The 15,600-nt window shown below is 36.3% G+C and overlaps 1 protein-coding gene across 1 annotated transcript in view; it reads left to right on the top strand.

The window, feature by feature from the left end:
• The window catches only part of ADAMTS20 (ADAM metallopeptidase with thrombospondin type 1 motif 20), a 209,463-nt gene that overhangs the window by 171,411 nt on the left and 22,452 nt on the right, over positions 1-15,600 (top strand). The window contains exons 32-37 of the mRNA XM_022572419.3: positions 3,803-4,003; positions 4,710-4,839; positions 5,051-5,145; positions 5,233-5,327; positions 5,876-6,009; positions 11,708-11,799. Of these exons, the coding sequence (XP_022428127.2) occupies positions 3,803-4,003; positions 4,710-4,839; positions 5,051-5,145; positions 5,233-5,327; positions 5,876-6,009; positions 11,708-11,799 (747 nt within the window). The remainder of the gene's footprint in view (positions 1-3,802; positions 4,004-4,709; positions 4,840-5,050; positions 5,146-5,232; positions 5,328-5,875; positions 6,010-11,707; positions 11,800-15,600) is intronic.

Genomic DNA, 15,600 nt, shown 5'->3' with positions numbered 1-15,600 from the left:
TTGAACTCTGAATTCAGTTCCCTGATCTATGTGCCTATCCTTATATCATTACCACATAGTCTTGGTCTTATAGTAAGGTAGTTTTATAATAAGTGTTGAAATCAGGAAGTGTGAGAGAACCAATTTTTCTTTTCCTTTTCAAGATTATTTGCTTATGCTATGTCCCTTACATTCCTATATAAATTTTAGGATCAACTTGTCATATTCTGTGTAAACTCCAGCTAGGATTTTGTTAGAGATTACATTGAATCTTGATCAGTTTGGGGAATGTTGCCATCTTAATAATGTCTTCCAATCTGTGAATTGACATGTCTTTCCATTTATTTAGGTCTTATTAATTTATTTCAAGGATGCTTTATAGTTTATAGTTTTCATTGTACAAATCTTACACATTTTGGTTAATTTTGTTCCTAAAAATTTTATTAATTTTTTATGCTCCTGAAAATGAAATTATACTCTTAATTTCAAATTTCATTTTCTGCTTGTCCATTCATAATGTGTAGAGATAGAATTGATTTTTGTATGTTAAACACATTTATTGAGCACAGTTCTTTTTTTGTGTGGATTACTTAGCATTTTCTATATACAGAAGTATATCATTTGCAAATCCAGGTAGTTTTATTTCTTCCTTTAAATCTGGGTGACTTTTACTTCATTTCTTGCCTAGTATCCCTGGCTAGAAACTCCAAAACAATGTTGAGTAGAAATGGTAAAAACAGATATCCTTCTCTTTACAGGAAAACTTTCAATTTTCATAATTGAATAGGTTAGCTATGGATTTTTTTGTAGATTCTCTTTATTATACCCTCCTATTCTTAGTTTGCTTGGTGCTTGTATAATGAAAATGTGTCAGTTTGTGAAATGCTTTTTTTGCATCTATTGAGATGCTCCTGTGGTCTTTATGAGTCTATTTGTATGATGTATTCCATTGATTGATTTCACATGTTGAAACAATGTTACATTCCTGGGATAAATCTTACTTTGTCATGGTGTATGATCCTTTTTATTTGCTTCTGGGATTGTTTTGCTAGTGTTCTGTTGAGGATTTTTACATCTATATTCACAAGAGATATTGGTCTGTAGTTTTCGTTCCTTGTTATGTCTGCCTAGTTTTGGTATGAGGGAAATACTGGCCTCATATGACAAATTAGGAAGTGTTCTTTTCTATTCTATCTTTTGGAAGTGTTTTGGAGGGGGAGGGTGCTAATTCTTTAAACTTTTGGAGGAATTCACCAATGAAGGCTCTGGTCCTGGGTTTTTATTTGTGTGAAGTTTTTTGTTTATTAATTCAATCTCTTTACTTGTTATAGGTCTACATAGATTTCTATACACAGATTTCTACACATGTTCTCCCATCTTCCCAGAGTTTGTTGTTACTGCTGTTTGTTGTTGTTTGTTTGTTTGTTCAGTGACTTTTCTGAACTAACTGTAAAGTCTGTATTCTTTGTCTCATGTGGTCACTAAAGCCTCTATCTGATTAGTTTTCAACTAATGACTGGATAGTGATTTCCTGAGATACTTGGAACCAGTAATCTCCAGTCTTTGCCAAGACGCTTGAGCAGAGCCTTGACATCAGCCAGAAATGAGAGTGTAGGTACTTCTCAGATATTTCCTAAGCTTGCACACAGCCCTAGACATGTGCACAACCTTATGTATGTCCATGGCCTTCTGGTTATCTATGACTCTGCTGGAGTTTTTAAAGCCCCTGTGGACATCTCCTTTCCAAGCTTTTCCTTTTAAGCTTTTCTTGGTAGCCCATTGCTTGCCTGACTGTTATCTACTTCCTCTGGAAGCTGCAAAGTTAAACAATAGCCTTTAATTGTGTTAAAAAATGCCTCCAAGGAGAAGGCTTTTAGCACTGGGCAAGTGCTGGGTAAAGTCAAATAGAGACTTGCAAGTGAGGTCTTTCAGAAAACCACCAAACAGTTCAAATAATGACAGTTCTCTGGAAATGAGGCTTAGAAAGATGTCCAATCCCTCTGGAGGCTTCCATGCTTTTGTTTTTCACTATGTTTGCAGGGCTATTGATTTTCAATCCTCCCATAGAGCTGAAGAGGGGGAATGGGAATAGGGCAAACTAAAACACACAAAGCTCACTGTTCTTACTGAGATTTAGCCTTATTTCTTTAATAAATGCTTCCCGGATTGCTGCAAGCCTTTGGTTAATTTACAGAGCTCTGAAAAAGTTGATTTTCACAAGTTTTGTCAGTTTTCTCTTTGCCTTTATAGAGGAGAACATTTTCAGATGTCCTTGCTCTGCTGTTTTCACCGATGTCACTCACCCCTTTGGGGCTGCTTTGATAGATGGATATTTCTCCTCATCATAGGTTATATTTTCCTGCCTCTTTGCATGCCAGTTAATTTTTTATTGCATGCCATGCATTATGAATTTTACTTTGTTGGCTACTGGATAGTTTTTATTTCTATACGTATATTTTGAGCTTTGTTCCAGAATGCAGTTATTTTATCTGTAAGAAGTGTGATCTTTTCTTGTCTTGCTCTTAAGATTTTTTATGGGAGACCAGTTCATTGTTTAGTCTAGGGTTAGCTATTTCCCTCTACTGTGGCAAGACCCTTTTGAGTACTCTATCTATTGCTGCATGTATATAAGTTTTCCAGTCTGAATGAAGGGAACAGACACTATATTTGGTCCTGTGTGAGTGTCAGATACAGTGATTCATATGTCATTTATTTACTTAAAAATACTTATTTATTTATGTTGCACCAGGTCTTATTTGAGGCACACGATATCTTTGTTGTGGCATGTGGGATCTTTAGTTGTGGCATATGGGATCTTTCAGTTGTGGCATGCGGACTTCTTAGTTGCAGCATGCGGACTTTTAGTTGTAACATGAGTGCGGGATCTAGTTCCCCGACCAGGGATCGAACCTGGGCCCCCTGCACGGGAGCATGGAGTCTTACCCACTGGACCACCAGGGACGTCCCCATATGTCTTTTAATCGGTCCATCCCTTGGCCTCAGTTGGAGTCCTCACATGTTTTCACTGGTCAGAACTCTGCTGTCCCCTTGGGATCCCTTTCCTTGTTCCAAAACCTGGAAACTCTCTCAAGACATTAAGCTGGAGCAATTATAGGGTCACTTTGTTTGTTTCCGTCTCCCAGGGAATCACTGTCCTTTATTGCCTAATGTCCAGTGTCTTAAGAGCCATTGTTTTATCAATACATATTTTGTTCAGGTTGTTTTTTTGTTTTAGGTCAGATGGTAACTCTATTCCTTGTTACTCCTTTTTGTTGGAGTCAGAAATCTATTTGCTCATTCTTTTCTCTGGATCGTTAATTTATATCTAAATCACTTACCTATTCTAGTCAAATGGTAGTACACATCACATTGTATGTATAGAGATAAATATATGCTAAACTTATATAGAGTTACAAGTACATTAAGACTAATAAATGTCCTTTATTTCAGGTAAGAACACTTGATATGTTTCATTTCTCCAAAGCTCTGCTTATCAGGAGATAAATTTTCATTCAGTTAAGCTATTCTTTGTAGTGTGACCAAGAAAACAGAAAACAAACAAACGAACAAACAGAAAAAACATAGGCACTGAAAATAGACAATCTATCCTGAATCTGGATCCTTTCCATCCTGGTACAACTCTGTGAAAGTTGCCTAATACCTCTGAGCATTTGTTTACCCATCTGTAAATGAGGCTAATAAATAGGATTGTTGTGGGGATACCATAACATAGTATATATTAAGCACCTGGAAAGTAGTGGTGCTTAACCCTGGTTAAGTTTAAGAGCATCTTCTTCTCCCTTCGTAACATTGTATTTTTCAGTGTGCAGGTAACTGTGGATTTAGTTACCGACAAAGGATTTCATATTGCATTGGGATCCGATCTACTGAGAAATATAAGCTTCATGAGCTGTGGCCTATAGACTATCAAGAATGCCCTGTGCTGCCTTCCCCTCAGGTTTACAAATGCAATTTTAGAACCTGTTTGCATATGGCCACTTGGAAAGTTGGAAAATGGAGCAAGGTCAGTTTATAATTATGAATTTAAAATCTTCTGAATGAGACTTTCTAGTTGTGGGATGCCTACTATTCTGCACTTCTAACTAGATATCAGAGTTGTCTCATACCCCTATTGTCTAACAATCACTTTACCAGTTATTTATCAGTTATCATCTCTTTTTCTAAGTTTGCTATAACCTGCCTTAAGCAGGGACAATAATTAATACTTGTTTCTTTTCCTCAGAGCACCTGGCACAGTGGCTTGCATTTTGAATAGATGCTTAAGCAATACTTATTGGTTAAGTGAAAAAGTAAATAGATCTAATGTATGAGTAATACAGGTTATTTGCACCATATTCCATTTCCAATTTAATTGATAGAAAGCAAGTAAATATTGCTTTGCAAACAGCATACAACAATGAGTAAAAACTCAGTAGTCTGAATAACCATCATTAATTAATATTTATGGGGTATTTACAATATACTGCTGAGCTAACTATACAAAATAAATGGAAAGGAGCCAGTAATTGAGAAAGAATAGATTGAGTTTCTTAAGGATTAGCCCCACCTGTGACTCTCTAGCCTCCAGGATATTTTTGTGTCTGCAGAAATTCTAGCCATTATTGATCATCAGTTTGTTCCAAAAGGACTTAGCTTGAAAGGAGGAGACATGTATTTACTGGCTTATTATCCATTATATACTTTACCTTCAAATTTTACTCTGTTCACAGTGCTCTGTGACTTGTGGAGTTGGGATAATGGAGAGAAGAGTGGAATGCATAGCTGACAATGGTTGGTCCAGTGACTTATGTTTAAAGAGTTTAAAACCAGATGCTCAAAAGAAATGTTATGTCCATGACTGTAAGTACTAGACTTCAAAAATCTAGAACCTAAGTGTTCCTAAGAAGTTTTAATTAAAATCTGAAAATAAATATTTAGAGTAGTCATACACTCCACAAAATGAAAGGTCTGTTTTTTTCAGAATATAACAATATTGGTGTAATTGAGTTAAATTCTTGTTGTGTCTGTAATTTGTTCATTGTTGATAAGTTGTACTCACTTGTCCTTGAAGGTAAAACATTTACCAGCTGTAAAGAAATCCAAGTGAAAAACAACATTACCAAAGATGGTGACTATTACCTTAACATTAAAGGAAGAATAATAAAGGTATTATGAAGACAGCTCCTATTTGATTTTAGCATTGACTGTTGACTTTGAAAAAATCTTTTCTAGATCTTTGCATTTTCTCTTTAGATCTATTGTGCTGGCATGCACTTGCAGAACCCCAAGGAATATATATCATTGGTCAAAGGTGAAGAAGACAACTTTTCTGAAGTATATGGCTTTAGGTATATGCTGTGTTTTGCCTTATCTGTGCATTTTCATGGTCCTTCAAGAGAATTAGAAGTTCCAGAGTTCAGAGTGGTACTTGAATAGCTCCCAGTGTGACAAGTAATTTAGAAACAGGTAGACATATTATGACCTAAGACAGATGTTGTCCATGCCTGTTCAATAATAAAGATTTGAGCATTAACATGTACTCACAGAGAGACTGACTAAGAAGGATAATATGGGTGAGCAGTGAGACAACAGAGGAGGGAAGAATTTAAGACCTGTGTGTATTTTCATAGAAGTCAAATTAATTCCAGTAATAAAAGCTAGGAGAACTACAGCTGAATTATTTTTCCACAAACTGGTCTTGAATTTCCCATTGATCATTTTGTATTTCTTTGACATTTAACTTGTTGAATGATTTTCATTTCTTTCACATTTAACCTGTTGACCCTAAAATATTGAGGAGTGTGTCTTTTACCTTCCCACTTCCAAAGTTTACCATTTATCTGCATTATGGTCTAATAATGGTATCTAATACTAAAATATTTTAATGTTGTTACAGACTGCAAAATCCATATGAATGTCCTTTTAATGGAAGCAGGAGGCAAGACTGTGAGTGTAAAAATGACTACTTGGCTGCTGGACACACTGTTTTCAGCAAAATAAGAATTGATCTTAATTCCATGCAAATTAAAAGTAAGTGCTGAATCTCTATTTGTAAAATGAAAAGTACCTGTTTGCTAATGCAAGTGTAACAATATACTATATGGTATATGTGGTAGCTAGGGTATAGAGAAGGGCCTAGCATTGTACAATAATTACTTAGAATTCTTTTTAAAAAGTTATTAGCTACATAGTTCCAGTGCAATGATACAAACCATGGGAACCCTTAATAAAAATGTAGTGGTAATGACACTGTCATTAGTAAAGATAGTAAGGATACTGTCATAGTAAAGATCCTGCCCTTCCAAGATATAACAATCTACCTTAAAATCCTCAATTACATTAAAAATAAGGAAGTTAATATCCTCAATGTAGTTGTATAAGCTTTTTTGCAAGGGCTTAAAGTAATAATTAACATTAGCTTCAGGTGACAGTTTGTCTAGTATTTTCTCATACTTTATCTCATCTGATCTTTTTAACAACCCTATACTAGATAAGGCAAAATTTCATCACATTGTTGCAAGTGATGAAATTAAGATGCACTTATAGAATTAAGTGTTTGGCCCAATTCATACAGTTAGTAACTGGCATTGCAGGGAGATAAGTCCCACTCACAGATCCCAGATTATGGACCTGCTGCCTTTCTAGGAAGTAATTTATAGTACAGTCAAGTTAAAGTAAATATACTTTATGAAACCTCACATACACTGAGCATCAGGCAGTCTGCCCTCCTGAAAATTACATAGTGACAGGAAAATGCAAAGAAGTTCATTTCAGAAGCAGAAACTCTAAATCACAATTGAATCACCAGTGCCTAGCACAGTACCTAAACCACAAAAAGAAACAAAACAATGTTTGTTGAGACAGTGAATGCATGAATACATAATCTCTAAATCAGTCATATGATGGTGAACTATTATTGTCAGTAATAGTGGCTACCATTTACTGAACACCCACAATTACTGCAGTGGGGAAGTGTTATAATGCTTTGGTTATGATCATAGACTCTGGAGTTAGATTGCTGGGTGTAAGTTCTCTGCATCCAGTTACCAGTCATAATAAGATGCCTCTCAGGTGTTTTTCTTTCTTTTTTTCTGCTTTCTTTCCTTTTTTTTTTTTTTCGGTTAGGATTAAGAGATAATACTTGTAACATATCTAGTAAATGCCTTGCGAGTAGTAGGTGTTCTATAAACAATGGTTATTATTTAATAATATATGTTGTGTCAGCATTGCTGAGTACATAATGGGCATTTGGGAACTTATTTGCAGTTTAGCAAGCTTTTATCTTTCATTAATTTATCAAACCTGCCATTTTGCCAGGCATTGGACTGGGCTCTGAAGATACAATGTTAAATGTATACATTTTCCACTTGCTTTCTCTTTTCCTTCCTCATACTTGTGTGCCAAAACCCCAGTCTTGATTAAATTAAACCTTTCACCTACTCTGCACTTGCACCATGAATCTTGCATGTGGCAAGTAATACACAGCCCTCCTGACTGATCTTACTTTAAATGCATGACTCCTGAGCTTGCACGGACCCTGGTCCATTCCTCCCCAACTCTTCTCAATGCCTGACTCACAGCTTCTCCTCTGGCTTCAAACTTCAAAATTTTCTAATACCTCCACTCCAGTCACTCATTGCTGATGACCTAAACCTTGACCTATAGACTTTGCCTTCTCTCCTGGTCACTGTGGATGAACTATTTCTGCTGCCATCTGAGGCAACCCCTTCTACTTGTGCTCTGAGCTCCTTGCTTTGTACCAACTCAGGACCATTATTTCAGCAAACTTTCCTTTTTCTCTTACATCACCAATTCTTCTTCCATTTCTTTAGCTCCAATGACAAATTCTTGATTTTCATTTCATTTGATCCATCAGCAGTCTTTGGTTTCCAGGACTTCTCACTCTCATCATTTGGCTCCTGTCTTGGTCACTCTTTCTCCCATCTTTCTCACTGTTTCTCAACTTGGCTAGTTACTCTTCATTTTATACAACACTGAGTATTGAAGAACTTCAGGACTCAGTCATTCCCTTAAGGATCTCTTTCAACTTATAGATTTCAAATACCATCTATTAAATGACAGTCCCAAATGTATATCTCTAATTCAGACTGCTGCCCTGAATTCCAAGATTCAACTCCCTACTCCACATATCCACATGAAATCTAATATGTTTCTGACAATGTATCCAAGACTGAACTTTCTTTTTTTTTTAATTGGAGTATAATTGCTTTGCCATGCTGTGTTAGTTTCTGCTGTACAATGAAGTGAATCAGCGATATGTATACCTATGCCCCTCCCTCTTAGACCTCCCTCCCAGCCCCCCATCCCATCCATCTAGGTTATCACAGAGCACTGAGCTGAGCTTCCTGTGCTTTATAGCAGGTTCCCACTAGCTATCTATTTTACACATGGTAGTGCATATATGTCATTCCTAATCCCACAGTTTGTCCCACCCTCACCTTCTCCCACTGCATCCACATGTTCATTCTGCGTCTCTATTCCTGCCCTGGAAATAGGTTCATCTGTACCCTTTTTCTAGATTCTACATATATGCGTTAATATATGATATTTGTTTTTCTCTTTCTGACTTACTTCACTCTGTATGACAGACTCTAGGTCCATTCACATCTCTACAAAGGAACCAGTCCTTCTACCCAAATTTTTACCATTTCAGTAAATGGCAACCATCAACTTCTAGTTACTCTTGCTAAAACATAGCAATGTCTTTAACTCCTCCCTTTATCTCACACCTACGTGCCATCCATCATCAAATTCTGTCAGGTGAATCATTAACATACATGCTGCTATGCACTGTATTGTGTCCTGCATAATTCATATGATGCCCTAATCCCCAATGTGACAGTGTTTGGTCCTGGGGAGATAATTAGGTCTAGATTAGTTCATGAGGGTGGGACCATAATTGTAAGATGAATGCCATTATAAAAAAAGAGGAAAAGACACCAGCAATCTCTTTCTCTGCCATGTGAGGACACAGCAAGAAGACGATCTCCAAGCCAGGAAGGGGGGCTCTCACCAGAACTTGACCCTGTTTGCACCTGCACTTCTTTTGTTTAGGCCCCCCAGTCTGTGATAGTTTGTTAGGGCAGCTTGAGCTAAGACACATGCAAAATCCCACTTTGCCATTATCTCATTTGCTATAACCGTGGGCCAAGTCCATATCATTTTTTTCACCTGGATTCTTATGCTTACTGACTGGTACTCCTGTTTACTCTGGTAGCACTCAGGTTCCTTTTCACCTTTTCCCCAACTCCTGACCTAGATTCTCTTCTCAATAGAGAATCCAGAGTGATCCCTTAAAACGTAAGCCATGTCTTGTCTTATACATTATCTCATTTCATCTTTTTAATAACCCCAACCTCTACTCAAAACTCTCCAAACATCTCCCATCTAACTCATAACAGAATTAAAAATCCTGCCAATGGTCAATAAAACTCAATAAGACCTTCCCACCTCCATTACCTTTCTGCTCCTTCCCTCCACACTCCTCCCTTGCATGATCTGGTTCAGACACATTTGTCCCTTTGCTGTTTCTTGAATACATCAAGCATGCCCTCCACCCCTCCTTAAGGCCTTTGCACTTTCTGTTCTATCTGCCTAGAATGATTGTCTGTCGGGTTTACCCCTCAGTTTCTTCCTGGTCTCTGCTTAAATACACCTTCCCAATAAGTTCATCCTGGACCCTCTCCACTCCAAAACTCCCTTTCTCCTCATTCTTTTCCTGCTTTATTTTTTATTTTTTTCTATAGCATTGATCACCTACAACATATGATAGTATCTACTCTATTACTTGTTTCTCTCTGGTAGCACTCAGGTTCCATCGGCCCCTATGTCATCCACTATTGTGCTCTTACAGTACTTATAATAATGCCCAATACGCAATAGGTTCTAAAGAAATATTTGCTGAATAAAAGTCAACTTTCCTCAAGAAACTATCTTAAGGAAATCTTGAAGACAAATTTGAATTAACCAAAGTGAGGAGAAGGAGTTTCAGGAGGAGACATCATGAACACAGCATGAAATGGTGAAGCATTTTGGTTCCACTAGAGAATAAGGAGTAGTCTAGTTTTGTCTAAGCATAAATTGAATGGAGGTTGGGGGATAGCCGCTTATTAGAGAAGTTCCCAGAAAGCAGATCACGAAGAACAACGTGTACTAAACTATACAACTGAATTTATCTTTTAAGTTATGGGGACCTTTGGGGTAAAAGTATAAACAGTGGAAGGAACAGGCTCAGTTGGAGAGAGAACAAATTGCATCCATGAAGATATTTAGGAAGCTAATATAATAGTTCAGATAGAAGGTGATAAGGACCTAAATTAGGGACTTGGTTCAGAATAGAGAACCTGAGAGAAATATTAAAGAGGTACACTCTATGATTTTCCAACAGATGGAATATGGGGATTTGTGGCATGGAATGTTTAGAAAGAGTTCCAAAATAACTGGGTAGATGCTGATATAGTTCAATGAGATGAGAAATATAGCAGGGGGAATATGGAGAAAAAGATAATGCATTTAGCTTTGGACATGTTAAGTGAGAGCTATCTGTGGGTTATCCAGGGAATGATGGAGGAGATAGTAGCAAAGGCTAATTTGAAAAATGTGTCAGTTTGCCCAGCCTAACCCTAAGTACCATGCATAAGCAGTGGTGTGTGGATAAATGTTTAACAACCAGCTCTTAACAATCAGGAAAAAAAAAAGTTTGATTTGTAGGTTTTGCCAGTTTCCATGGGGTATATATTCCCACCATGGCCAATTTTAAGCTACCAACATGAGCTCATTATGCATGGAGTTGGGAAGAGACACACACAATTGGTTCTCATGATTTGGTACAAGCTGACTCTGGCACACCATGGAAGGCCTGCTGGCTTTGGAAGCTGCCCTTGGAGATATGATAAATATTTCCAGAAATGCTACCTTTAGGGATTGCCTCTAGGGGACTGGCGTCATCATGAGGGCATGCAGTGATCTTGCAGTCCTCCTGAAAGATATTTGAAACAACATTAGCAGAGGTGAGAGCCACCGACTGCATGAGCATTAGTTGGGATGTTATTTAAGTGATTCAAGCATGAATAAGTGATTGTACCAGCTAACCTTTAGGGTTCCTCCCAACCTATTTTTGAGCCAATGACTCTTTCTTTCTGATACTTTATATGGAATCCCCAGCATTGTTGCCAGTCAAGAAATTTTGCTAATAACAATAGCAAAAGTAAGATTAGAAAGAATGAAATAGTAATAGAAGAAATCAAAGAAAATGGCACACTTTTTACCTTCGTGTTTTTGAATTCTCTAAATGAATTGATATGCATACTCTCTATAAGTATGTATATGTTGCTTTATCATAATTTATCTTTAAATAATGTTTTTTCCTCTGTAATTTTGCTCCTTATACCACTTTATCTGTTTTAGATATTCACTATGATGTAAAATATGATAGAGCATTTATTTAGCTTTTAAAACATATGGATTAGTTACAGATGTCCCTGTCATATTTTAGAGCAATTTATGAGGTGAACATTTTTATATTAAATAAAAATTTGAGAGCCTGATCTATATTATGTACTACAATTGTGCAACATTTTTGCTTAAAATTTTGGATTAGTTATATGAATGTATTTAAGAATGTAATATGAAAACTGCATGTTTTGCAATGAAGATGTGAAAACATACAATGTCTCAGTGCTAAAGAATTTCATTTATTATTTTCTAGCTACAGACCTTCTTTTTGCCCAGACAGTATTTGGAAACGCAGTTCCATTTGCCACAGCTGGAGATTGCTATAGTGCAGCCAGATGCCCACAGGTATTTCATAGTTGATTATTTTTTCTCACTGAGTAAAGTTAATACTGTTTCTCTTCATTCACTTTCTTGACCAAAATACTGCAAGAAACATAAGTAAATAGAAAATTCAAACTTCTGACATGAAATTTATTTCAAAGGTTATAGATAAACTTTGGAGGAAAAGCATCTTTGCCAGTACCGGGTTTGTTTGAAGGGTGTAATAATAAGAATTTTAAATTGTTTAGATCCTGTTTCTCCTTCCATGATGCTTTATCACTGTCAATCTTTCGACTTAGTCCATAGAAATGAATGGACATAAGTTACAAGGTAAAGGAATGGATCACAAACATGTGACTTTCATACACTGCTGCTAACAACAGTTATATTAGCTGCTTGGGCCTGTAACATTCTCAGAATAACTTTCTATTACTGTGAAATAATACATTTCCATGTATTTATTCTTGTTTTTATCCTTTCTTTTGCAGAGTTCTCTTTGCACACCCTTTTATGTCATTTTTGAGCTTTCCAGTACAAAGTGTGCTTCCTAGAAGAAATTTGCTGTCTCATTTTTTTAACATAGGATTTTATAAAGTCTGTGTGAATAATATCTTTTATGATAAGATACAGAGACATAAGCTAGGTGAATATACCATTATTAGGTAGATTTATAGATTAATGAAAAATCCTGCCCAGGAGATAGTAATTATAATAATGATTTCATTTTGAAGAGAACTAGCTAAAGGGTTTGCCATAGCCCTCTCTTCTAAGAATTTCTCATTCACAGTTTTCATCCTATGACATAGAAAGTATGCTTATGCTAAAAAGAGAGGGCCTTTTCTGTATTAGAGAAGGACACTTAAAGGAGTTCAAAAGACACTAGAACTACAGGCTGAAATGAATATGAAAAAAGTTAACTGGAATAAATATATAAATCTTAGGTCCATAAATGCAAGTAGAACCTGGCAATGTCATATAAAAAGACCTAGGTGTTTTATTCAACCACCATGAGTTCAATGTATCTAGTGTAGATCAAGTAGTAATTTCTTTTTTCTTTTTCTTTTTTTTTCATATTGAGTTATTTTTATTGGCTGACATAATACAAGGATTATTTTCCTCTTCACGGAACAAAATGTGATACCACATTTCTTTACAATTAAATTAAGGCTAAAGAACAACAAAGACATTATGGTTCACATGATGCATTGGAAACATATTGTCTGTGCTCCACTTGAGCAGAGGGTAGAATGCCTTTACTTTGTTGCTTTATGAAATGCCAGGTTTTCAGGGCAAATCCTATTAAGGAGTTTTAGTTCCTGCCTGATATTTTGCTTCTCTGCCAGCTGCCACTGCATTGGAGATGCCTCAGGATTGTTCAGCCCATGGTCGGACTTGATTTAGAAATTAAAACTACCAAATTGGGGAAATGTGTCCATTCATTCTTTCTCACCTATTTATCCATCCAATATCTATCATATCTATAATAAGCTTATTATAATCATCTGCTTACTTGTCATTTCCCTCCACTAGTCTGTAAGCGTCTGGTGAAACTGGTTCCTAGGTATATCTTCAAGGCCTGATGTATTTACTGACTAAACAGTAAATATTTATTCAGTGTTTGAACTCTCAATGAGATTTTACTCTAGGAGAGAAGACAAGACATGTAAATTTAAAAGAAGAATATGTTGGATTGGGTGTGTGGGGGGGTGGCCAGAAGAGATTTATTGGAATTTTGAAGATAGAGATCCTAAATAGTACACTCATTAATGTTTTGGAGGGGAATGAACTATCTACCGACCATCTATTTCTCCACCTACCTATCTAGTTACTTAGGTGGCACTTTAGTTCTTTATTCATAAGCCATAAACAAACCAAGCAAATCAGTTGTGGTTTTTTTGTTTGTTTTGTTACTCACATCACTCTGTTACTGGTCAAATCAGTCATACAATCAACTGGGTCATTTCGTCACTGGATAACTTGAATAATATATATATATATATATATTTATACAGCAGGTTCTTATTAGTCATCAATTTTATACACATCAGTGTATACATGTCAATACCAATCGCCCAATTCATCACACCACCACCCCCACCACCCCACCGCTTTCCCCCCTTGGTGTCCATACGTTTGTTCTCTACACCTGTGTCTCAATTTCTGCCCTGAAAACTGGTTCATCTGTACCATTTTTCTAGGTTCCACATATATGCGTTAATATACGATATTTTTCTTTTTCTGACTTACTTCACTCTGTATGGCAGTCTCTAGATCCATCCACGTCTCAACAAATGACCCAATTTCGTTCCTTTTTATGACTGAGTAATATTCCATTGTATATATGTACCACATCTTCTTTATCCATTTGTCTGTTGATGGGCATTTAGGTTGCTTCCATGTCCTGGCTATTGTAAATAGTCCTGAATTGAACATTGGGGTGCATGTATCTTTTTGAATTATGGTTTACTCTGGGTATATGCCCAGTAGTGGGATTGCTGGATCATATGGTAAATCTATTTTTAGTTTTTTAAGGAACCTCCATACTGTTCTCCATAGTGGCTGTATCAATTTACATTCCCACTAACAGTGCAAGAGGGTTCCCTTTCCTCCACACCCTCTCCAGCATTTGTTGTTTGTAGATTTTCTGATGATGTTCATTCTAATTGGTGTGAGGTGATACCTCATTGTAGATTTGATTTGCATTTCTCTAATAATTAGTGATGGTGAGCAGCTTTTCATGTGCTTCTTGGCCATCTGTATGTCTTCTTTGGAGAAATGTCTATTTAGGTCTTCTGCCCATTTTTGGATTGGGTTGTTTGTTTGTTTTTAATATTGAGCTTCATGAGCTGTTTATATATTTTGGAGATTAATCCTTTGTCCGTGGATTCGTTTGCAAACACTTTCTCCCATTCTGAGGGTTGTCTTTTCGTCTTGTTTATGGTTTCTTTTGCTGTGCAAAAGCTTTGAAGTTTCACTAGGTCCCATTTATTTATTTTTGTTTTTATTTCCATTTCTCTAGGAGGTGGATCAAAAAAGATCTTGCTGTGATTTATGTCAAAGGGTGTTCTTCCTATGTTTTCCTCTAAGCGTTTTAGAGTGTCCAGTCTTACATTTAGGTCTCTAATCCATTTTGAGTTTATTTTTGTGTACGGTGTTAGGGAGTCTTTGGTTTCTTCAGTGATCTCTTGGTTATTCAGTAACGTATTGTTTAGCCTCCATGTGTTTGTGTTTTTCACGTTTTTTTCCCTGTAATTCATTTCTAATCTCATAATGTTGTGGTCAGAAAAGATGCTTGATATCATTTCAATATTCTTAAATTTACTGAGGCTTGATTTGTAACCCAAGATGTGATCTATCCTGGAGAATGTTCATGCATGCTTGAAAAGAAAGTGTAATCTGCTGTTTTTGGATGGAATGTCCTATAAATATCAATTAAATCTATCTGGTCTATTGTGTCATTTAAAGCTTCTGTTTCCTTATTTATTTTCATTTTGGTTGATCTGTTGATTGGTGTAAGTGAGGTTTAAAGTCCCCCACTATTATTTTGTTACTGTTGATTTCCTCTTTTATAGTTGTTAGCAGTTGCCTTATGTATTGAGGTGCTCCTATGTTGGGTGCATATATATGTATAATTGTTATATCTTCTTCTTGGATTGATCCACTGATCATTATGTAATGTCCTTCCTTGTCTCTTGTTACATTCTGTATTTTAAAGTCTGTTTTTTCTGATATGAGTATTGCTACTCCACCTTTCTTTTGATTTTCATTTGCATGGAATATCTTCCCCCATCCCCTCACTTTCAGTCTGAATGTGTCCCTAGGTCT

Source organism: Delphinapterus leucas, chromosome 11 (assembly GCF_059928025.1).
Source record: "Delphinapterus leucas isolate spDelLeu-1000000601 "Yukka" chromosome 11, BTC_Dleu_Yukka2, whole genome shotgun sequence".
Taxonomy (NCBI): Eukaryota; Metazoa; Chordata; class Mammalia; order Artiodactyla; family Monodontidae; genus Delphinapterus; species Delphinapterus leucas.
The sequence above is the reverse complement of the archived record's forward strand: the minus strand, read 5'-3'. Positions and strand labels throughout refer to the sequence as shown.